Here is a 24,976-nt window from a genome sequence, read left to right as displayed (position 1 = left end):
TATTTTATTTATTTATTTATTCATTCATTCAAAATTACACTTGTTTAAATAAAATGAACTTATTAAGGCGTCTTAGGCTATGCCCGTGTCAAGCCAAAATAATTTGCAATAAAAAATACATTTTAAAAATAATAAGATTAAATTTTAATGACATGTGATGAAATAGAATAACAATCCAGAAAAACAAGATAAAAGTAATAAATAATAAAATTCCAAGAAATATTATATAAAAAGGTAATCAGATACAAATATTTAAATATGAATTATACAAATTTAGATTCATACTAATCAAATATTAATAAAATTATAGTATCATTGAAATCAATAGAAAAATACTGTAAATATATAAAAACATAATTGAAATGATAATTAAGATATGGTTTCTAGAAACTCACTCTATACTATATAGTAAGAAATAGGGGTAATAAATAATATTATGCCAAATAAGAGTGAGTACCAAATGAAATAATACAAAAATACATTATGAAAAAACATAAAAATATCTAATAAGTCAATATTTGCTAATTGCTAATCTCGAACTTGATTGAAAATTGACAGCCTCGTCCCTATCGATGTGCAGCAACCAATTGCAAACATTTTTCTTAAATACATTGGCATTTGTGGAGTTCTATATGGCTGCCGGAAGTTGATAAAACAAATTCGGAGACAGGAAGGTAAAGTTTCTTTGAGCAAGCTTTGATTGAGTGGTAGGGCCAAGGTAATTAATCCTTCGTGAAAGCGCTAATTGGTCAAAATAAATAAGTGGAAGTGTACCAAGTATTTTTAAAATTAATAACTTATATGTAAATATAAGTTATTACATCAATACTCTCTTTAGTACTTCTTAATTCATATGTATGTTAAAAGGTAATATGAATGTATTTTAAATGTAAGCATTATGCATGCTTGTGTGTATAATAACCGTGTTTAAAAAAAATATGTGTCCCACTCAAGTCTCTAGACTTAGTGGGTAACAAAAATCATAATATGTTATTAAAAATAAATCAGTATAACGATAAACTGGTAATTCTATTCTGCCTTCTTTGCTTACATTCTCTAACGAACCTTCATAGTAATAAAACGACGCTAAGTAGAAAAATTGCATCGTGTGTGACAAAAAAATACTTTAATTACCTGTAACAGAAAAACAAAATAAATATTAAGTTTTACTTGTAAATACAATCAAATTCATTAGAGGATACGCGGTCTGACTTTTATTCATTAAAACGTATTCTCGTATTTTCTTCCTGGATAATGCCACTAGAGCAGTAACTTTTTTACATAGATATTTATCACTGGCGTGTTTATGTCATTTTGCTTTCTTGATAAATTGTTTCTTAGAGGAGCTAGAACCATCCAAAAACTCAAAAAAGCGGCCAGTTTTATCTGTTGTCTTCGGACGTTCGGTATACAAATATGATCGATAGTTTTGCACATGCAGTTTGCTTTTTCGCACAATATTGGGGCAGCATTTGTCATATCTATTCATCAATTTTTTTGTCACCACATATCTTAATAAGTAAGTATTCCTTTGAGAAAGGAATATTTAAGTCTAGGCATTTACAGGGCTTATGACGTGTCATTAGCTGATTTGGGGAGGAAATCCAGCAGGTCTGCAAACATTTGGACCTGCTTAAAGAACTGTTGAATTAACTAACTGGTAAAAGAAGATGTATAAAAATGGAAAATTGTTTTCGGGCGTTGCCTAGTAGGTGAATTGGTTCACTCGGATGAATCTCACCCACGTGAAAAAGGTTTCAGCTCTTTTACTTTGCAAAAATTAACAGATGGGAGAGTTGAGGAAATGTGGATGTTTTAACATAGGCAGAATGGTGAATGTTACGCATGTGTAAAGTGGCCACTTAAACCAGCCAATGACAGGTCATAAACCCTGTAAATGCCTAGACTTCCATATTCCCTTCTCAAAGGTGTTTTCCATTTCTGTTGCAACAAATTTAGATTCGATTGACCTCCTAGGGAGGAAACCTAGCCTGTCTGCAAACATTTGGACATATTCAAAGAATTGTTGGAGTAAGTATTCCTCTTAAATGACATACATAAAAATGCACTGGCAGCTTTCTATCACACTACAGTCGAGAATACGTGCAGGTTAGAATTAGGTACCTATTTCGTCAATTATTACTTTTTTAAGTTGATAAGTATAGCGAAGTTCTTAATTAGATCGGCAATATTTTTTGAAACTTCTATTTGAAAGTGATTCGAATTTTAAAAACTAATACATGAACAAACGAAATTGTTAGAGATTTTTTTTCTTTGAATTGTGTGAATGTCATAGATTTTTAGAAAGCCAGCGTATTTTTCTTTTTATCGGAAATGATTCGTAAGCGTTTTTTCTGTTCTGCACGGATTAAAGAACATTGAATTTAATTGGCTTTTTATCGGAGCCTTTATTTTATATTATTATTTTCATTTTGGAGCTTTAACATTTCTTTTGCAACGACTGCGGTGACTCGGGTAAGTTTTTATTTTGTAATTCGATATGTAGTGTCGCCTTTTCTAGAGTTATTCTGAAATACTTGAACTGATCATTTTTACAAAATGAACTTCTATTTTGTAAACAATGTTTTGAGTATATTTTATCCGAATGTTTGCAGACAAATACTGGATTTAATCCCCTGAGTACATATAACAACACCGACACAGAACTTTACAAAAATCAGCGGACGAAAAATATTAATAATGAAATATGAATGTTCACACATTATAGTTGCATAAATGTTAAACTTTAAGTGATCACTTACAGTTCATAAATCCTGCAAATGGCTATACTTCTATATTCCGTTCTTAATAATGTTATTTATCTCTGTTGTAATATTTACTGTTATTTAGATAAACAACCAACCTTGCCGGGAATGGAGCCCGGGACATCATGGTACTGACCACCATACTATAACATAAGGCGAGCAAACGTACTTTATGATGATAAAACAAGAGTTTATTTCTTATTTAACCCTTATACTGCTAAACAACGATATATCGTTGTTGTTAATCCCTATCATAAAGTTCTAACTAGACTGATGCTGACGTCATAATCCCCAAAAGGGTAAATGAATTCGGGAACTGCTTGTTGCACTTAACCGTCAGTGGTATAAAACATTTTCAAAACATAAACATTACTTATTCGACGGGTTATTATTTAGTTTCGTACCTTTTTCAGGCCTACGGAAAATTTAATACAAAAAATATTTTCTTACGCGCAGTAAAAATTTAAGCATTAAACTGTACAGCAAAGTTTCTTGAAAATGAATAAAAAATAATTTAAAATATTTTAATGAAAACGAACAACTTTGAAAGACGTCACTTGTTCATATGAATCAACCAATGATAAGAGGGTTGTTTAAGATTTCCGGTTTGCTAATCGTCAATGGACCAATCAACAGAACTAACCGAGAAGAAGCGGAAGAGACCTTGCGACGCGGATTAATGTCAGAAATACAAAACTTTAAAAGATCGTAGCGCTTACGATACATAAAAATTGAAAAAAAAGCTTTGTCTATTAACATTTTTTTTTTTTAAACCACTAAACATCCTCATTATAAATTTACTTATGATGTTTAAATTCGCAGTGCTTTTAGGAAAAGAGAAACGTCTAAACACAGGAAACTTCTAGCTAGTCGGGACCTGAAACAGTGAACTTTTTTACATTCCAGAAATAGTGAAATAAAAAATAAATCAATGTTAAAAGTAAGATTTTTAATCACTTATATGACATTTGAGGAAAATAATTATATTCGGTGTTTTCCCCGCTATTAAACCCGATTCAGTGATTACGAAAATATCGATGTACTTCCGTAATGAATAACTAATTGAATACTTTACCTTTAATATAAAAACTCTTATCTAGTGAGGTCCCTATATCACCGGAAAACCCCATAATTAAGAATATAAACAAATAAGTAAAGAGCCATAAAACATAAAAATAATTCACCATGGAACCTAATGATTGTCAATTAGGACGTTTGAATATTAAAAAAATCATTTGTTAATTTATTATAATGGGTACCCACAGTAATAAGAAATCAAAATGTTTTAGCTGTTCATTAGGTAGTAATTATTACTCTACTAACAAAACGTAATTATTACTATAAAACTCTATTCTACAAACTATTCTACAAACAAAACGTAAATGAAGTATATCAGCTCGATATTGATCCAAAAATACTTCAGAAAAAGTTTCTTCGATTTCGTGCTTTTCGGAAGAGTCATATTATTAATTATTATCACTATCACTTAAAAAAATATCGTTATTGTCTTATTCACTTTCGGAATAGGTTCAGCTGCTAAGCCTCCGAGTTTCTCGGCGAGGTACTATTATTTCTTTATCACTTTCACTATCCGTTATCATTTTGAATGATATATTTTGTAAATTTATTCATAATAAAAAGGACGCTTTGCAGAGTTAAATTGTTAGTTAGAGTAACAAAGTAAGATTAAAAATATATATAAATGTAATAAATATGTAATTTACCTCAGCTGTTTCTTAGAAGAGATATCAATTTGTGAGACAGTTGTACAAAAACATTTTTTTTTAAATTAAAATTATATTATAACAACTACCAATCAATAATATCACTTCTTAGTACATTTACCGGATACCTTTAAGTTTCAATCTAAATAACTCCCTACAAACATTTGGACTTACTCAAAATATTGTTGATTAAAATAACTTGAAGAAAAATTTAAAGTATTTTTAGGCATTACCTATGAGGTAAAATAATTTATCCAGATGAAACTCACCGACATCAATAAAGGGTTCAGCTCTTTTAATTTGCAAAAGTCAACAGATAGAAGAGTTGAGGTAATGTAAAAATAATCATGAATGTGGATGTGTAAACATACCCAGAATAGTGAATATTTCGCAGTGTGTAAAGTGGTCATTTGAACCAGCCAATGACAGATCATAAGTCCTGTAAATGCCTAGACTTCCAAATTCCCTTAGAAAAAATGTTTTCCCTCTCTATTGCAACAAATTTCAAGATATATTTTACTCAATTTTTGTTTAGATGCATTGATGGAAGTTGTAGGTTTGATAATATATAACAGAGCACTTTGCCCCGCAATCAACAAAAAAACTATCATAATTATTTCGTTTCAATAATAACAATGCGCCTTGAGATTGCAGTACGAGATCAGTTTTGCTTGTTTTTATTTTCAATTTAGAAAGGGTTTACAACCGCTGTACGAAAATCGTCTATTTGCGGCACGAATTGCCTATCTTGCTCACTCCATTGGGTTTGAATTAGATATTTATGAAATGGAAGATTTTTCTTGGAATTGTTATTAATTGATAAAACAGTAGTGTGTTTGGAAAACAACGTATTCGATAAAATATTTTTGAAATGTATAAATAAGAGGATTTCTGATTAGATTCTTGAAAAACTGCGTAGCAGCGTAAGGGTTAACCCTTACGCTGCTACGCAGTTTTTCAAGAATCTAATCAGAAATCTTATTATTAATACATTTTAAAAATATTTTATCGAATACGTTGTTTTCCAAACACACTACCGTTTTATCAATTAATAGCAATTCCAAGAAAAATCTTCCATTTCATAAATATCTAGTTCAAACCCAATGGAGTGAGCAAGATAGAAAATTCGTGCCGCAAATAGACAATTTTCGTACAGCGGTTGTAAACCCTTTCTAAATTGAAAATTAAAACAAACAAAACTGATCTCGTACTGCAATCTCAAGGCGCATTGTTATAATTGAAACGAAATAATTATGATAGTTTTTTTGTTGATTGCGGGGCAAAGTGCTCTGTTATATATTATCAAACCTACCACTTCCATAAATGCATGCTAAACAAAAATTGAGTAAAATATATCTTGAAATTTGTTGAAACACAGAGGGAAAACATTTTTGCCAAGGGAATATGGAAGTCTAGGCATTTACAGGATTTATGATCTGTCATTGGCTGGTTCAAATGACCAATTTACACACTGCGAAATATTCACTATTCTGGGTATGTTTACACATCCACATTCATGGTTATTTTTACATTACCCCAACTCTTCCAACTGTTAACTTTTGCAAACTAAAAGAGCTGAAACCTTTATTGATGTCGGTGAGTTTCATCTGGATAAATTATTTTACCTCCTAGGTAATGCCTAAAAATACTTTTAATTTTTTATGCAAGTTATTTTAATCAACAATATTTTGAGTATGTCCAAATGTTTGTAGGGAGTTATTTAGATTGAAACTTAAAGGTAACCGGTAAATGTACTAAGTGATATTATTTCTTGGTAGTTGTCATAATATAATTTTAATTTGAAAAAATAATGTTTTTGTACAACTGTCTCACCAATTGATATCTCTTCTAAGAAAAATATTCCGTTACACTAATAGCTAGTTCACGCATAATGGATTGAGTGAGATAGACAACAGTTGCCGAAATTACAAACAGCTGAGGTAAATTACATATTTTTTACATTTATATATATTTTTAATCTTACTTTGTTACTTTAACTAACAATTTAACTATGCAAAGCGTGTTTTTATTATGAATAAATTTACAAAATATATCATTCAAAATGATAACGGATAGTAAAAGTGATAAAGAAATAATAGTATCTCGCCGAGAAACTCAGAGGCTTAGCAGCTGAACCTATTCCGAAAGTGAATTAGACAATAATGATATCTTTTTAAGTGATAGTGATAATAATTTATAATATGACTCTTACGAAGAGCACGAAATCGAAGAAGCTTTTTCTGAAGTATTTTTGGATCAATATCGAGCTGATATACCTCATTTACGTTTTCTTTGTAGAATAGAGTTTGTATAGTAATAATTACGTTTTGTTAGTAGAGTAATAATTACTACCTAATGAACAGCTTAAATATTTTGATTTCCCATTACTGTGGGTACCCATTATAATAAATTAAAAAAAAATTTTTTAATATTCAAACGTCCTAATTGACAATCATTAGGTTCCATGGTGAATTATTTTTATGTTTTATGGCTCTTTACTTATTTGTTTATATTCTTAATTATGGGGTTTTCCGGTGATATAGGGACCTCACTAGATAAGAACTTTTATATTAAAGGTAAAGTATTCAATTAGTTATTCATTACGGAAGTACATCAATATTTTCGTAATCACTGAATCGGGTTTAATAGCGGGGAAAACACCGAATATAATTATTTTCCTCAGATGTCATATAAGTGATAAAAAATCTTACTATTAACATTGATTTATTTTTTATTTCACTGTTTCTGGAATGTAAAAAAGTTCACTGTTTCAGGTCCCGACTAGCTAGAAGTTTCCTGTGTTTAGTTGTTTCTCTTTTCTTAAAAGCACTGTGAATTTAAACATCATAAGTAAATTTATAATGAGGATGTTTAGTGGTTTAAAAAAATAAAATGGTTAATAGACGAAGCTTTTTTTTTCAATTTTTATGTATCGTATTATCAGCGCTACGATCTTTTAAAATTTTGTATTTCTGACATTAATCCGCGTGTGACGTCGCAAGGTCTCTTCCCCTTCTTCTCGGTTAGTTCTGTTGATTGGTTTATTGACGATTAGCAAACCGGAAATCTTAAACAACCCTCTTATCATTGGTTGATTCATATGAACAAGTGACGTCGTTCAAAGTTGTTCGTTTTCATTAAAATATTTTAAATTATTTTTTATTTATTTTCAAGAAACTTTGCCGAACAATTTAATACTTAAATTTTTACTGCGCGTAAGAAAATATTTTTTGTATTAAATTTTCCGTAGGCCTGAAATAGGTACGAAACTAAATAATAAGCCGTCGAATAAGTAATTTTTATGTTTTGAAAATGTTTTATACCACTGACGGTTAAGTGCAACAAGCAGTTCCCGAATTCATTTACCCTTTTGGGGATTATGACGTCAGCATCAGTCTAGTTAGAACTTTATGATAGGGATTAACAACAACGATATATCGTTGTTTAGCAGTATAAGGGTTAAAATGCCTTTAAAACATTAAAAAAAGTTTTTTTTTTAATGCACGAAGGTCTCTTATGCCCCTTTGCTTCATAAACCATCAGCGAAAGTACTTATTCCACATACCCGAAAACCGTTTTAAAGACCCCGGGTTTACCTATCGGTTTCGCTCATACAAAAAAAAACAATGTTTTTTTTGGCTATAAACGAGTTACTCTTTTAAAATTTTCAATTTCATATATCGCGACTTTAATTTAATTTAAGTAAAATAAAAATCAGCAGATGTGAGATTAAAGAATATATAAATTTTACACATACGTAGAATAATGATTGTTCCCATAGCGTGTAAAATAAGCACTTAAACCAGCCGATAACATATTTATTTATTTTTGCACCACAACAGGCCATGAGGCCCAATTACAGTGGTGAATTACATCACAGAACACCCAGGCTTGAGAAAAATCACATTTTAATGTTTGTGTTCTCACCGGGAATCGAACCCGGAACCTTTCGTGTGTGAGTCAAGCGTCTTGACCAATACACCACGTAGGCCGCCATATCATCCCTGTAAACGCCTAGATTTCTATATGAATGTTTTATTAACTTTATCCATCTCTGTTGAAATAGCTGTGTATTGTTGTAGGTATTATGCTTCAAAGAATTGATGAAAATGATCTCAGTTACTCGAATGCTTTGCGAGCGTTCTTAGGTTATTGTAACGCTTCGCTAAAACAATGCACTCATTATCAGGGCACTGCAAATACACGTACGCTATTACATATGTTGTACACATGTGTAGTGTACATAAATACCTACACCTACCTACTGCCAATCTATCTACAAATAAAATAAGAATAATGTATTTCAGTACGTAGGGTCCTATGTAGAATTACGTATTTTTATAATTGGATTTATTTATTAATTTAAACAGTTTATTTAAAAATGCAGTTTATGTAAATATAAAGTCGGGTACATTGTTTTTAGGCAATTTCTTCCTACCTACTCAAACAGTTTAATTTGAGAAAATAAATTGGTCGCATATTGTTGGTTCAATAGAATGGTTTTATATTATTTATTGTTTCACCATTTACTTTATGAAAAAACATTTTGAATTTATTTAAAATGAAAGACTTTGTAATTTTTACCACATAAGAGTTTACCATATTATAACAAACAACAATTTAGGGAAAATACTTGAAAACTCCAAATCAAAAATAAAACTTTTAGAAAAAAGCGGTGTGTATGAAATAACGCGTGGAGATTGTAACAGGAAGTATATCGTCCAAACTGCGAGAAATTTAAAAATAAGAGTTAACGAACACCGCCGTGGATTTTCTAGCCCTAGTTTTTCTGGATACAAACCATTTTTTTCATTCACATAAAATCGAACTTTAACATTATGTCACAAATAAAGGTATTATGATGAATAACTTAGAAAATATTGAAATACAAATAAATAAATTCAGATAATACTTTAATTAACAATATTTTATTCCAACATTCTTCACCCCTGCTATCAACATTCCCCATAATTGGGAAAACTCCACCCCCTCTACCTCACACAGCCTTGCACCTTCTACCCGACCTTATTAAGTTTATATTTACACCTGATGATGGGTAATTCAGAATACCTGAAACTAGTGTTATAATATTATATGTATTAAACTCTTATGAGGTAAAAATTAGAAAGTGTTTTATTTGAAATAGATTTAGAATGGTTTTAGTTTTTATTTTATTTTAAAACCAAATAAAGATTGAAAAAAGAACTAAACGGAAATAAAATTAAGTAAAAATCAGGACTGTTCCATGAAAAAAGGAGGGGGTAAAAGAGGAAAGGAAAGGGGAGAATAGGAAAAACTCAAATATTCGGATAGTGATATTACAGTCGAGTTTTAAACTGGACTGAAACGTGTCTGACGTTAGTGTGTTATTCCACATTTAAGCAGCTACTACTGCGAAAGAAGAGGCAAACAAATTAGAGAGGTGAATGAGTATTTAAACGGTTTTTTATTGATAATCATAGACGAAATTTCATAATAATGTAAATTATTATTAAAAAAAAAAAAACATTTTCCCTTTTCTCTAGTACTTATATATATATATTACCATGTGCTTATGGATTTGCTTCCAGCTCATAGGTGCCAAGGCTACCAGATTACAGAGAGCTTCTTCGGGCAGCTTTTCTCATTCAGCAACAAGCATGTTTTTGTAATACCTCCAGGGCGTTTTAGCCTGTACCTACCAATCTTGTTGCCGACTTAATTTCAGCCGTCTTCCCGGTTACACTGTAGTATGATACCTTAGACCTAACCTTAGGGTAACCTTGGTAGTAGGTAGTAGGTAATACCCACAAAAAGTGTTACTGACAAGATTTCAGTCGTTGATTTCGGTTGTGTTGGGGAACAACAAAATTTCGATCGTCTTCATCAATTACATAGTATTTGATTTAAAACCTACCAATTGTGTTTTAGAGACATATTTCTATCCGAACCGTGTCAATGTAAATTGGAAATAAGGACCATCTCTAAAAAAAGTAGCATGTTCCCTCACTATATGAGGTACCAACATATTTAAAAAAAAAAAGTGAACGTTGTATTCTTATCTGCACAATATCTACACAATGTTATTTTAAGTAGAACAAACACCTTATTGCCCACGCACTATACAATTATTGTTGACATTTGAAATTCATTAAATGGTTCTTATTTTCTAACAACACATTTTAGTCTTTAACTATCTTATCAATACAAACACAACATTAAGTAGTAGTAATAAAGGTACACAATACATTGAAGAATATCATAAATAATGTTATAGGCCCTAGATGAACCTACTTTATAATGATAACGATGACCTCGCTTGGCCTATCTTGTTCAAATTTAGAGAATTAAAATATAATTTGATTAAATACTCGGCAATTCTAAAATTATATAGATTCTCATAGTTATAATGCGTAACCTAGAGCTAGAGAGGAGCCCAAACGTAGGAAAACCATTATATAAAACATTTATGTTTGTAAGTGAAAATTCTTGATGGGAGTTCATTGTAATTTATTATATAAATAAAAGACGAGTGATACTTTAATTCACAAATTTGGAATATTCAGTGACTGGTTTCATCGCTTTCGCGACATCTTCGAGACTGGTCCAAAGTAAACCATTATGTGACTATTGGGTATTAAGTTAAATATTTTATGTTGTGGGAGAAATAGTTGAAAAAAGAGGGAGAACTATGGTGAAGGTGTATAGTGGGTTTTGCACGTCGGCGTCGGTTTAATTGGTGTCCCGACGAAGGGACGGTAAGTGGTAATATACAAACATTTAAAAACAGTTAATAAAATGTTTGACCACAAAGTTAATGCTTTGAATATTCATAATAAAATAATCTTGTTTATTGAAAAAATCATTTCGGCTGCCGCTTCAAAATGAATACCAAAAAAATAAATGAACCTTTCGCGACTCAATTTTTATTAATTCCTTCTTCAAGATACCTGCGGAAGTGTGTAGTATGTAACTACGTAAGTTGAACTAAGGTTTTACCTTGGATTCGAAGCAAAAAAAGATTACTCATTGTACTATGAACGCGCGTAATTCGATGCTTTTAGAGAAGAAAAGGCCAATGAAACTAGAGATCTTTATTTCATGTTTATTTGAATTTCGAAGATTACAAATATGAGAATATGTAATTGTGAAAAAAAACATTAGGTATCAGTTTAGAAAGCGGCTAGAAAATTGATGGAAACAAAATATGCGGCGTAGAAGTAAAACACGTTTTTCTAAAATTGGTAGCTTTAATAACCTATGTACTAGTCGGCCTCGTGGTGTAATGGTCAGCGCATTTACCTAGCATTCAAAAGTTTCGGGTTCGATTCCCGACATGGTTGATGTGAAATATTATTAAATATATTATTTAATACTAGAATATTTCATAGTTCTTCATGTAACAAAAATGATCAAGATACGCTGCGATTAGTGTACCACTTCAGTGCCCTATGCACCATTAGGTGCGGAAAGGGAATGAGGATGATGATGTCGGTATCTACATTAAATATAACTCGACGAATGTTTATGGAAGAAGTATGCTTTTAAATAAAATGTACAGAAAATATCCTGAACACAGTTTTAATTGAACGTAGTTATGCAGAAAGCAGCCAGCCATGGAAAAGTGAATCTGCGATAATAGCACGTTTATAAAACGAAGGAATAATCACATCTTCACGACAGTTGGAATGTTTTTGATTTTGACAAATAAAAAACAATAAATACATTAGTTTTTTTACATTACAAACAAGAATCTTTATTTGACTAGTTTTAATGATTTTTTCAGTACTGTGGGTGTTTTTTGCAAATTGAGAAATGCCGTTTTTGTGATCGACACTTTTTTCAGAAGGTGATTATTACAGTTTGATTGCATGAAAATGGTCTGGCTGTTTTAGCGGAACATAGAATTGACCTTACTCAACCCGAAAACAACAATATCTCATTTTTTCGAAATTGCGGACTGGCTGCTTTCTGCATAACTACGTTCAATTCAAACTTATGATTAATAATATTTTTAATATTAATTTTTTAAAAAAACATTCAAATAGGTATCATAAAACTCCAAAAAAAATATGGTCTAATAAAAATAAAAATATACTTTAGTAGCAAAAATATCAATTTACGTAAATCTGGTGGTCTGTTGCGAAAATGTTCCAAAGTGATCGATATATTTAGAAAATCCCTGCACGGTGAATGCACTCAGCCCAGCCCGGTGGGGGTGAAGGAGGAGAAGTAATAAGTTCCTTCTATAGATGGCTGCAGCTGCAGCTTGCTCTACACACCACCCTCTACCCTCCGCGGGTATAAGGGTGGCGGCGTACGAGGTACGAGGAAGATGAAGTTCCTTTCAGTGACAATATTGATAGAGTGAAGAGAATCGCGAAAACTGATTTTCTTCACCAAGTTCTTCCTCAATTCGATTCCACCGCACAAACACTCGAAATTACTCGAATGCATTGTGCTTGATTTTGTAATTTCTTTTAAGTCTAATGATATTTCTGCCGTTGACTTCAAACAGGAACACTTTATCGTGAATTATTTTACATTGATAGCTGATACGAGAACTCCCTTTGTTAAATATTTTAAAGCGCAGTAAAAACATTGTTCCAAATACCAAATATGTTGGTATCTACACGTTTTATCAGATATGTACCTACTGCACTCTTATCGACAATGTTTTCATTTTATAACGACTCGGCATACTATTAAACATACATTAGTGGGTTAAGTGACTACACACTTACACACTACACACCCGTGCGAGTGTGATACGGTTCAAAAGTGGAGTAGGTACTGGGGTAAAAACAAGCGACAGTTTCGTTGAATGGGTTTGCCAAAATTCGTTCATACAAGTTGCCTCGCGTTGTTCATTCTGTGCGGAATCTTGGCAGGGAACCTCCAGAAGTCATAAAAGCGTAAAGTACATAAGACCTCACGTAGAAAGCAGAGAGAAGAGGATAGTCCCAAAGAGGGCGTGTAATAATCCGTCAACCTGTTGCGACTTGTGTCCTTCCCTAAGAGGCGACATTAACTCCGCCTCGGGAGCGCGAGGGAAGAAGGATAAGGGATGGAGTACTTTACTATTGGGAGGTATTAGATTCCCTTACCTAACCCAACCTAACCTAACCTAACCTCGCCGAGCTTAGAGGGGTTGCATGGGAATTTTCGATACTTTATTTCATTCATTATTTGAATACCGAAGGGGTAAATTTTCAAAACGAATCTTTTTGATTTATATGTATGAACGAATAACGAAGTTCTGGGGCAAACGGCTACGAGAATTCCAAGCGATCAATGTACATTTTAGAAACGTGCCTGGTTTTTGTTTATTTGTATTTTTTCATTGTATTACGTAGTACAAGTTGTAAGTTGTATTTTCAGTCGATTATGAATATACAGTTTATAGGAAACCTTGATTTTTAATCAAATACTTAGGTAGTTCTTATCTGTTAATGGTGTTTATTTTATTTATCAATTGATAACGCTTCGTGATAGAACCTACAACTCTGTGAATATAATAAAAAAATATAAAGTAATATACCAGTTAAATCTGAATTAAAAGAAACATTATTAATTTAAAGCAATTGTTTATTACTTTATTGACACCTCTTAATAATTTAACTATGTCGACTGGTTTCGGGCCAGCCGTAAAAAAGTGTTTGCACATTTTTTATTTAATTATGTTAGTATACACGACACGCAATGCCACGGATGTATAATATAAAGTACATATGTGGAAATAAACGGATTCATAATAATAATAGTTTATACTAAAATAACATAATATGTTATAAACAAATATACATAATATAATACTGAAATTGATCACGCCTTTAACGACACCTTTTATTTTACTTTTAAATACCTGTAGTACTTTTTGTAAAACAGTAGGTAGGCAGGTACTTAATGTTTTAGACATTTTATATTAAAATTTTCAGAATACTTATCTGAAGACTGTTTTTACTTTGAAAGAATATTTTACCGCAATTTCTAATTATTAGATCGTAAAAATGGAAAATAATTTTCTAATATCCGTTTAAGCGTCGCTGTGCTGCGTCTGAAGTTTAGTGGATGTTCGCTTCAGAAATTCTGTCCATAAATCTAATTTACTATGTACATTGTACATACGTAGATGAGACGCTATTGGAAGTGCAAAAAGTCCTCTATTTTACACCAAGGAAGCGGTTAACCTCGACTAAAAATTCAATATCTTGATCATCAAGATTTTAAATAATAAACCTAAATTCCAAGGACAGGCAACGATCGTTCAACTAATTTGGCAGGTTACGTTTTTATTTTTATAGATAAGATATTTATCGGTGTCAGTAAAAATATTATATCAGAAGCGATTGAACACAAGTAGTAGGATGAAAAGAGATTCTAACGACTTCACGTAGTGACTGTCCATATATTGAAAGTACTTTCCTTTCGATAAACTGTCTCTCTAGAATATCACGTTTCATACTCATCTGATATAACCAATAAAGCGAAAGCCGAAAAACCACCTGTTCAAACAGAGCTTCTGTGTTACAAACCTATCCCAATGACATTTCTTGTTGTAGCTATTTATCGCGATCAACCTAAAATAATATACAAAAAGTATCTAGTGTTTCTGGTTCGCATTTCGGAAAACTTTTAAAATTTAATTACTAGGAAAAACCAATAAGGTAATCTCGATCTCAATAATTAATAATCGAAATCCGTTAGGTACCTTTTTAAGTCCGGTACTTGTACAATATATTTTATTTTAAGAATAGATTGGTTCCACGCGAGTGTAAAAAATACAAGCGTTATAATATTATTTAACTACCGTGTTCTGTGTTTTTGCATTTGAAAATCGAAGCCACCCGGTGGAAAATGAAGAAAGTAAAAAAAAGACATTATCGTAAGGTTGGCTATCGATTGCGGGCGACGCGCATGCGCTAGAAGACTGAATACATTACTCGGGTACCGGCGAAGTACTTTGCGAATGTATGTACGTCCAAATTTGCAATTACAACGGTAGTCGGTAGAAAGTTTTACCCCTCGCTCGTCTGAAAATTTTGCAGCGCCACCACCCCAATACCCTACACCTAACCTAGCCACGGTTACGTGCAAGTGTGTACAACTCTACATACTACACCTACATAGAGGAGCAGGCGATAGGAAGGAAAAGGACGAACTTCCATCGCACCGCAGAACCAAACACCCATATTAGGTACATAGCTGCTGGAGCCGGAATTTCTATATCTTGTACCTTTATATTATTTCTCAGATATGACGCTTTTCCTATCCGAGATAACACCTTATTATGACAAGGAAAACTTTATCCAATTAATACTTGAATTGTTTTTTAATTACAAAATGAAGATAATTACGTAAAAAAATCCAGTGAAATTACTTTTAAAAAGCAAGTTTTTAAAGAAATGTTCGCTAACTTATAACAACAAATTTTGCGACGTAATCGTGATAAAATATTGACGGGGACTATAAAAAGTCAAATTCATTACGGAATATTGGAGTTGGCAAGTAGCTACTACAAAAAACCTTTTCAATATTTCTATGTTTTTCGTAATAATATATTATGAACTTGCTGCGAACACGTTTGGAACATAAAATACAATTGAATTGATTTTTTCAAATTACGTCAATAACTATGTAGGTAACTAACGAATTAACTTATGTAACAAATGTTAAAAATATGGTTAAGTACTTTCTTTTTAAGACAGGTAAACTGTATTTTTTGTGTTTCGATAGATAAGTACTACACGTACGTAAAAATCTAAACAAGGTATTAGGAATACGAATGTATGTAGATACGTTGGCTATTAGCTTTTCAGTTCATTCAAAGGACATCGAACTTTTGTCTATAAAACAAAGGCTTTGATAATACTGGCGTACTGGATGTAGCAGATAAAACAATATTAGAATAGAACAGTACCTACCGTACCGTATTTTGAAATGCCTAACTGAATGAATAACATTAAAGTTTTATGAACTTTTTTTATTCTTTTTAAATAAATATTTGCGTTCTTATGATTTACCCAAATATTTAATTTTGAGGGCCATTTTCAACAAGTTGTAAATAACTCACTATTAGAAAATGGAATCGAGTTATGGTAGAGAGAGATTCGAACCACGGACCTTTAGTCCGTGAGTCCAAGACACTAGCCACAGGACCACAACCCGATTCTTGAATGTTCGTTCGTTTTTTTTTCAACTTTTATAAAGTGAAAAACGTGTATAATTTTTGATAAACTCCATGGGGGATGTACTCCAGTATTTGTCTACAAACATTAAAACATACTTAAAATATTGCTCTTTAAACGCGTAATTTAAAAAATACAGTTAAAATTGAAACGTCGCGTCGTTTCACCGGCAATATCTGTAAGGTGATTTTTTTCTAAAAGTATTCTTTATTACTGAAAGATTACACAATTTTGTTTTAACAGAATATACATAAATATTTTTCCAAATAAAATTACGTATTTTTCTATTTTGCTAGCAATAAAAAAAGTTTTAAAAATTACGCCATCAAAAGGTACATTATTAAAAATATTACTTAACATATATTGACAGCGCAATGACGATAATATGTTGCAAGGATTCAGTAAGATAATTTTGTGTTTCTTTGTGGTTTTTGATTATTTAGAATAAACTTGCAGTATTGTATTTTAAACTCAAAAATACCCTTTTAGCTAAAAATACATAATTTTATGTAGCTTTTCCCATAATATAATTACAATTAGGTTTCATTAAAAATTATTAGTCCAAGATTCGATTGACAAATTTCCATGTAACTATAAATAACCACGTGCCTACCGATGTATTTAGTAATTCGTCCAAAGTATCCGATACACAAAACGCGGAAGTTAGGACGTACCTACTAAGAGAAGCCTTGAAAAGTTGTTTACCAATCTAACTATTTGTATTCACCACAATTTATAGATATTAAGATGGTACATCCTACTACTATATTCCACATCACAGTTGTTTATAAATCAGTCAAAAAATTAAATCGATATTTCTATTGATTTTATCTGTCTTACCACAGTAAAAAGATTAGCTATTTATAAAACATCTTAACAGTAAAAACCATTTCAGGGTCGTCGTCAAACTGATCGATTACTCGATTGAAATAATGTGCTCTTAGTTTAAAAATAATATTTACCTTCCCATATAATTATAATATATACCTACCAATATTATAAATACAAATTTTTCATTTGAATTTACTTTTACGGGTACATGTTTCAGGATTTAGACCACAGAAACTAGTCGACCGATTTCTGAAAATGGTGTTTTAAAACTTGAATTGCTTAGCTCATTTTTCGAGGTAGTGTTTAAAAATATTAGTTTTTCGAACATTTGTGGAATTTCTCCACACTTTAAAAACCCCGCTACGCAAACAAAATATGGTAACGGGAATATTTTGACGGAGTGGGTATAAAAAAATGTAAAAAATAAGCAAATAATATAAAGGTAAAACTCATAAACTCATAGAAAAAAATATAACATACCCCGCCTCCACCTCTGCCCCGACCGCGACCTCTGCGAGATTCTCCTTTGACGGTTTGCAGGGTTCCATCAGGACCGAAAATAAGCTATAACAAAATGAAAACCAAAATCATAAAACAAGAATAACTCAAACTATGAAAATTAAATAATGTAAGGAAAGGGAAAAAATAATAATTCGGGATGTTCGATATGCCACTGGCATCTGCGAGCGGAAATTAACACTAAAAGGTCTTTGGTTTGCGTCTCGACTAACTGAAGTTTCATTGTTTTCCGCACGATGGCCGTTGAAAATGATATGCGAGCTTTCGTGATACGAAGATAGAGCTTTCGCGCGCGAAAAATGTAACAAAAAAATCACAATACATCAATGTGAAGGATATTACAATATCTGAAACATAAATACAAATTAGTATTATGAGTAAATTTGTCAAATATGTGAAGAAATAATATTTTTAATGAAACAAATGTACTTAAATATCGAGAAGAATACATAGATAAACAAAACAATAGGTACGGTAGGTATAAAATACAAGAAAATTGCATGCATGTTAATACAAAAAAATGTTTAAGAACATCTGTTTCAAATAAAAAAATCCACCTAATGGAATTTCTCGAGAGATTAATAAATTCTGAAATATGTAAAACAATATTTTTTGGATTATTAAGAAGGTTATTTAATATTCATAAATATTATTAGGAGTCCGTTTGAAAAGTTAAACTATTTAAATAAATCAATGCCATGAAAGTTAATTCAGTTACACGACTGGATAATGCATTTATTTCATTTATATAAATAAAATTATACCACCAATAAATAAGAATACTATTTTACGATGGCATCGTTAAAAACTCTTGTTTTTATTAAAATAATTTCAAACACATGTATGAAATGTCGAGATTCGTGCATTATGTGGCTGAGACAAGTATTGCAGACAAAATCAAAAATGAGTGCTGCGTTGATTTGGACACGCAGAGCGAATGGACAGCGAAAGAACGGCTAAAATGATTTCTGAATCGAATGTTGATGGAGAAAACGAAGATGACCGAGAAAGGCATGGCATGACCAAATTTAACAAATACTTAAACATGGAGATGTGAAAATTCTGAATAATTGGCATGCTTGCATGAGATGATGTACAAATGTGGAGGACGCGAGGCATGTACAGAAAGACTGCGTGATACGGCGTTTTATCCTTTTTAAAATTAATTTATTTTAATAAATTTACGGACAAGTCCATTTTGAACATGTATTTTAAACGAAAAAGACAATCGTATGCATTAAATAAAACTAGAAACGAAACATCAAAAGAAAAAGACAAATAAATATAATGGACAAACATAATTGGATCCAGATTGATTACAGATGTGTGGAATTTATTCAACATTATTATTTAATTTTTAGTTGGTTTATAAAGTCATTTAATTTATAATAAAAATAATTCAAATCTTCATTTTCGTTAACGAGTTTGATGATTAAAAATACAAATGTAATACCAAATATTACTTCAATCTTTTTGATAGTAATGGTTATTAATGTAATTTATATGGATTGTGTATAATACTGTTTTATTATGTTTCATATTTTATGTTTTCTTAGCGTTTTGGATTGTATTAACTAATATATTATGTATAGTCACAAACATGTTTTCTTTTTATGCAAGGTCCCAAATGAGTTTTTTTTATAACTCCTGGGAGTATATCATGTTTTATTGAAAGTAAAATTATATATTTTATTGATAATAAAAAAAATATATAAAAAATGTGACAATATGAACATAATTTAATAAAAATATTTCCCAATCAAATGTGTCGGTCAATTCGCCTCGACGATCGCGTAATCTATAATATCCTACATTCTATTCGACGAGGAAAAATAAAATAATTCTTTCGAAATTGTCGGTAGTTTGATTAGTTTTTTGTTGTCTGGGCGGCTGTTGGCCCTGGCCCCTGGCAGATGCGCGGCACATGGCGCACACCTGGCCGCGGACAAACAGGGTTGCCACAACCCACAACCGGCGACACTAAAGGTAAACATTCATTTACTGTAACTGGTGACTGGCCACACTCCAAACTGTAACTCGCAAACTGGGCGCTGTCGAGCAGAAATTGACCAATCTCAGAAGGACGAAATTATTATAAACATTTATTTTATTTGGGACTTTTTACGGCCATAACACAACAAGTAGAATTATTTTAATAATAATACAGCAAATTAAAAAAAAATCTGTTAATCTGATAAAATATAATACAGAGGTGGGGAGTTTACGTAATTGCGTGTGTGTTAAGTTGGTTTTATGTATGCATGTGTGTGTGTGTGTGTGTGTATGTAAGTGCGCCTAAAAAAATAGAGAGGGCTTGGTAAGAAGTTCGATTGTTTAAAAATATGTTTTTACATTCAAAACCTTTTATAATAATATTTGAAGTTAAATGATGTTATGATGCTTTGACTATGTTTTTAAAATATGGTAATTAATTATGGTAATATGGGGAGTGGAGAATGTAGTTCAATGGAACCAGAATTCTAGACGAGTGTTTTTGACTCAATGGCTTCTCTCAGATAATCTCCTAAAAAGGAAAATGAGAGGAGATATGTCTACTTCGTATCGTAGTTTTTGGCACGACCGCCTACCTTGGTTGAGATCCTAGATTTAATTTCTGATAAAGTCGAAATGAAATGTTTAAAACAGGGTTCTAAAATATCATGATATTTATATATGTAAATTCCGAAATATCCGATATAATATGAAGAGTAGAAGATACAAAGGGTGGATGTCAACTTTTCTGTGTTTTAAACTAATAATAGCATTTTACGGCAGTTCACGTGTTCTACATTTCTGTTTGATAATGGGTATATAGAGAGGATGTCAGTTAAATACTGGAAATAAAGCGATAATTTAATGAAAACCATTTTAAATCATTATTACACAATATATGCTATTTACACTAAGCATGTTCCTTTATATTTATAAGTTTATTTTAATGTCCAAGAAGTTTGAAAACTTAAAGACTTTATTTCTCAAAACTTCATTTTTTAACATTTATATATTTTATATCCTGTACCCTGGACCATCTATGCAGGGGCCCTTGAACACACAGAGATTGAGGCATTTTAGAAAGGGGTCCCTTTAGAATTTCGAGGCCCCCATCACGTCGGGGCTCTGGGCTCATGCCCCACGTGCCATTATGTAAAAGATGGCCCTACCTGTACCCTTTTCATGTTTATTGATAATATGTATCCAATATATATCAAAAAGTGATATTCAAATTAAATATTATTTTCATTCATTTTCAATATGAAGACTTAAAATTAAAATAGATGCTAAAAATACGATAAACATAATATTTATTAAACATGGAAAATTACAAACGATAAACTGAAATCAAAATATGTAAGTTTACTATCGGTATATGATTTGGAATCGTCATTAGCATGATGTGTGACCTTATGCTTCCCAAACCTCATTTAAGTTATGTCTGCTTCCATAGTGTTGACTAAAATATTTAAAGAGGAGCACCAGTTTCGCGTCCGTTTCACTACCTATCATATCTCTAAGTTTACACTGAATTAAACCTATAGTGCCCGGGGATCTCAGCAAAGTTAAACCCGGAGAAAGGTAGGATTGTCTCGCAAAAACAAGGACGCCTACTAAATAACATATTTTTTAAAAATAACAGCTGTCTTTTTAATGAGGAGATAAGGCTTGCACATATTAACTTAAATAAAAGTACATTATGCTATACATATTAAAAGAAGGGGAATGTGGAATCAGATCACGATTTTGGAAGGAGAGAGAAAGAGGAACCAAGGAAAGAAGAGGAATAAAAATATGTATATAAAAAAACAATCAAATACAGGGAGGTCAGGATTCTAAGGATATTAGTAATGTTACAGGCGTTTCTTGAAGGTGGCTAGGGAAGGTGCATTTTTTGTATTAAGAGGTAGCTCATTCCAAATCTAGCACCTTGAACAGAAAAGAAATAGCCGAAAAATGATGTGCTCTGTCGAGGAATGGAAAGTGTTCTCTCCTGAGAAGAGCGAAGAGAAAGAACATGATCTAAAAGGTAAATGAAATTCTCAGCAAGATATTTTGGATCGCAGGGGTTGTGAAGAATATTATAAAGAAGCGAGAGAGATTTAAAGTTTATGCGCTGATAAAAACGAAGCCACTTAAGTTCGGAGTGAAAGCGTGGCGGTCATACTTTTTGAGGTCGAAAATAAAGCGGATGCTTTGATTCTGCAAACACTCCAGACGATCAATGAGTTTCACATTGGCGTCAAGATAGCAAATATTAGCATAGCACAGAGAAGATAATAGAATAGATTAGGACAGATTTTTTTGGTTGTGGTTGGAATAAAATTCTGAAGTCTTCATTGAATGGAGGGGGTGATAAAACTTCTTCCAAACCTGAGTAATCTGCTCTTGCCACGTTAAGTTTTGGTCCATAATAATGCCAAGATTTTTAACTGTTTTTGTCAAAGGAAAGATTTAGAAAGGACTACTAGGGTAGGGAAGGTTGAAAGATTTAAAAAGGAGATTTGTCTATGGCAACCAATTATAATCGCCTTAGATTTTTTCGGATTGATCAATAATAGCCGTTATCTTTGGACCAACAAGAAATCAAATTATGTAAATATATGTAACGTAAAAGTAAATACAACATCTTGTAGAACAGAAAATTTTCTTTCAAATTACGTATAACCTTAACCATTGTTTAACTTTCGATGCTCATTTTTAAATTTGGAAAAAAACGGACACAAATTATGTGAACACCGTATTCATCATATTTTTATATTTATTTACATAGGAATTTTTACAAAAAAACCTGCATATAAATAAACTTTTCAGTCTTGCGGAGTTATTGTCAGCCTCGTGGCTTAGTGGCTCAAGTTTGGCTGCAATGAAACAGGTCCCAGGTTCGGTTCCCGACGTGCTTGACATGAAATATTCATTTGAAAATTTGTTTTTACAAGGCGATATTTTTATATATTCCGGTCAGGCATCGAACACTATCTTATTAATATTGGTTGATGCAATGTTTAGTTTGATACATACATCTAAAAACATATGTAAAAAACTAAGCAGACGTACTATTTTAACAGAATTTTAATTACCTATTTGCTTTTAATGCATTCTCAATATTCATTAACTTCTATAACGTTGAATTAATCCTATCAATATTAATTACATTTTTTTATCATTCTTCAGGTTAGACGTTTAATGTATAACTACACCGAGCTCATTTGATATATGTATATGAACGCGAAAACTATCATTTCTCTAAGAAGCTATTAGATTTACTGACGTTTTTGATCATCTAAATACGATAAGCACAATTTATATATATATTACACTGCAATATATAAATTACAACCATTTACAGTTGTTTTTTGTCAAAAAAGCCTACCGGTATTTTTCGCTCAATCGGGTCTTTTCAACATTTTTTTCTCTTTTCAAGTGGCGTGTGTCCGTTTGGCGCGTGCTGCCTATCTTATTTATTGACAAGATTATTTTTACAGCCATTGTGGCACATTCTTTTCAGAAATCTGACAAGACTAAAAGATAACGGTGTGTTAGTGATAACAAAACCTTTTTTTAAACATACTATATAACGGGGAGGTTTGTAAGGACCGAGGACATCAATATAATATATTCGATACGAAATAGCGTGAAGACATTGAAAAATAGCCGTAACTTCAAAATGACAACGGAGCAGCTGCACCAAAAAAAGTGAAGTAAAATAAAAAACGGTCTTTGTTTTTTTAAGAAATTGTATCTTATGAATGAAATACGACCGATCGCAGTTACTCAAAAATACAAATTTAAAATTTTGAGGGAACAAAATTATTTTAATGAAAATTTATATTTCGTATTTCTTAAATTGGTTTTTATTTCTTTCTCAAATACTGTATTGTATTATATTATGAATATTATCGTATTTCGGGGCAACCCTACAACCCAGCACGAGCTGGTTTCGGAACATAAGGGATGTCATAAGGGACGCGAAGGAATCTAAAATAGGAAATTACGTATAACAGTGTAAAAAAAGGACTATGATTAGCAGCATGAGGGGTCCTTTCGGGGCCTTGACCTCGTTTTGGAGCTTTAATTAAAGGTTTTAATAACTAAGAAATAACTTAATCCTCGGGATCATACTTTACGAATACTTAACCTTAATTCTATTTTATCGTTTTTGAGCTGACAATCGTCACGCAATACTAATTAATTTTTCATGATTGACGTCAATAGTACAAAGTACTGAGGAGGGTGGGTATTTATATAAACTTAAATAAGGAAACAATAGAAAACGTAATATTAGTTACTAATCGTGAAAAAATGACATTGATTGTATTTTATTCATTCTAAACTTGCTGTTGGAAAAAAAATCTGCTTATTTTTATCAATAAATGTTTCAGATTTGTACATCGATATGGGAATTAAATTTTTTTTTATTTGTGTTGAGTTTATTTTGTAGAATTCCATATCCTGATATTTCAATCAAACTAGGTATTTAATTTGAAAATAAATAAATTAGTAGACTCAAATTAGTGTTTACTTTCAATATTAAGATTGTATTTAAAATACTGCAATACTGCATATTTAAAATACATACATAAATCCCACCTTTGTAGAATAAAAATGTGCGAATAATTATGATCAATTTATTTAGTATTTTGTGTAAAACAAAGGAAAAAATATTTTAGATCTTAATAACTCCCTGGGAGGAAGTCCAGCCTGTCAACAAGCATTTGGATATATTCGTAACATTGTTGATTAAACTAACTGGTATAGGAAGAAGTATAAAATTAAAATACTGTTTCAGGCGTTGCCTAGTCATTAAAATAATTCAGCCTGATGAATCCTACGCACATCAATAAAAGTTTCTGCTCTTTTACTTCATAAAAGTCAACAGATGGAAGAGTTGAGGAAATGTGGATGTTTAAACATAGGCAGAAAGGTAAATGTTTGCACAATGTAAAGTGGCAACTCAAACTAGCCAATGACAAATCAT

The 24,976-nt window shown here is 31.6% G+C and overlaps 1 protein-coding gene across 1 annotated transcript in view; it reads right to left on the bottom strand.

Moving 5' to 3' along the window:
- The window catches only part of Tet (Ten-Eleven Translocation (TET) family protein), a 102,270-nt gene that overhangs the window by 28,366 nt on the left and 48,928 nt on the right, over positions 1–24,976 (bottom strand). The window contains exon 4 of the mRNA XM_088230247.1: positions 17,968–18,051. Coding sequence (XP_088086373.1) covers positions 17,968–18,051 — 84 coding nt within the window. The remainder of the gene's footprint in view (positions 1–17,967; positions 18,052–24,976) is intronic.

The sequence above is a fragment of the Micrasema longulum genome, unplaced genomic scaffold, assembly GCF_059751315.1.
Source record: "Micrasema longulum isolate JH-2025_06_02 unplaced genomic scaffold, ASM5975131v1 h1tg000744l, whole genome shotgun sequence".
Taxonomy (NCBI): domain Eukaryota; kingdom Metazoa; phylum Arthropoda; class Insecta; order Trichoptera; family Brachycentridae; genus Micrasema; species Micrasema longulum.
This window is presented reverse-complemented; position numbering and strand designations above follow the sequence as displayed.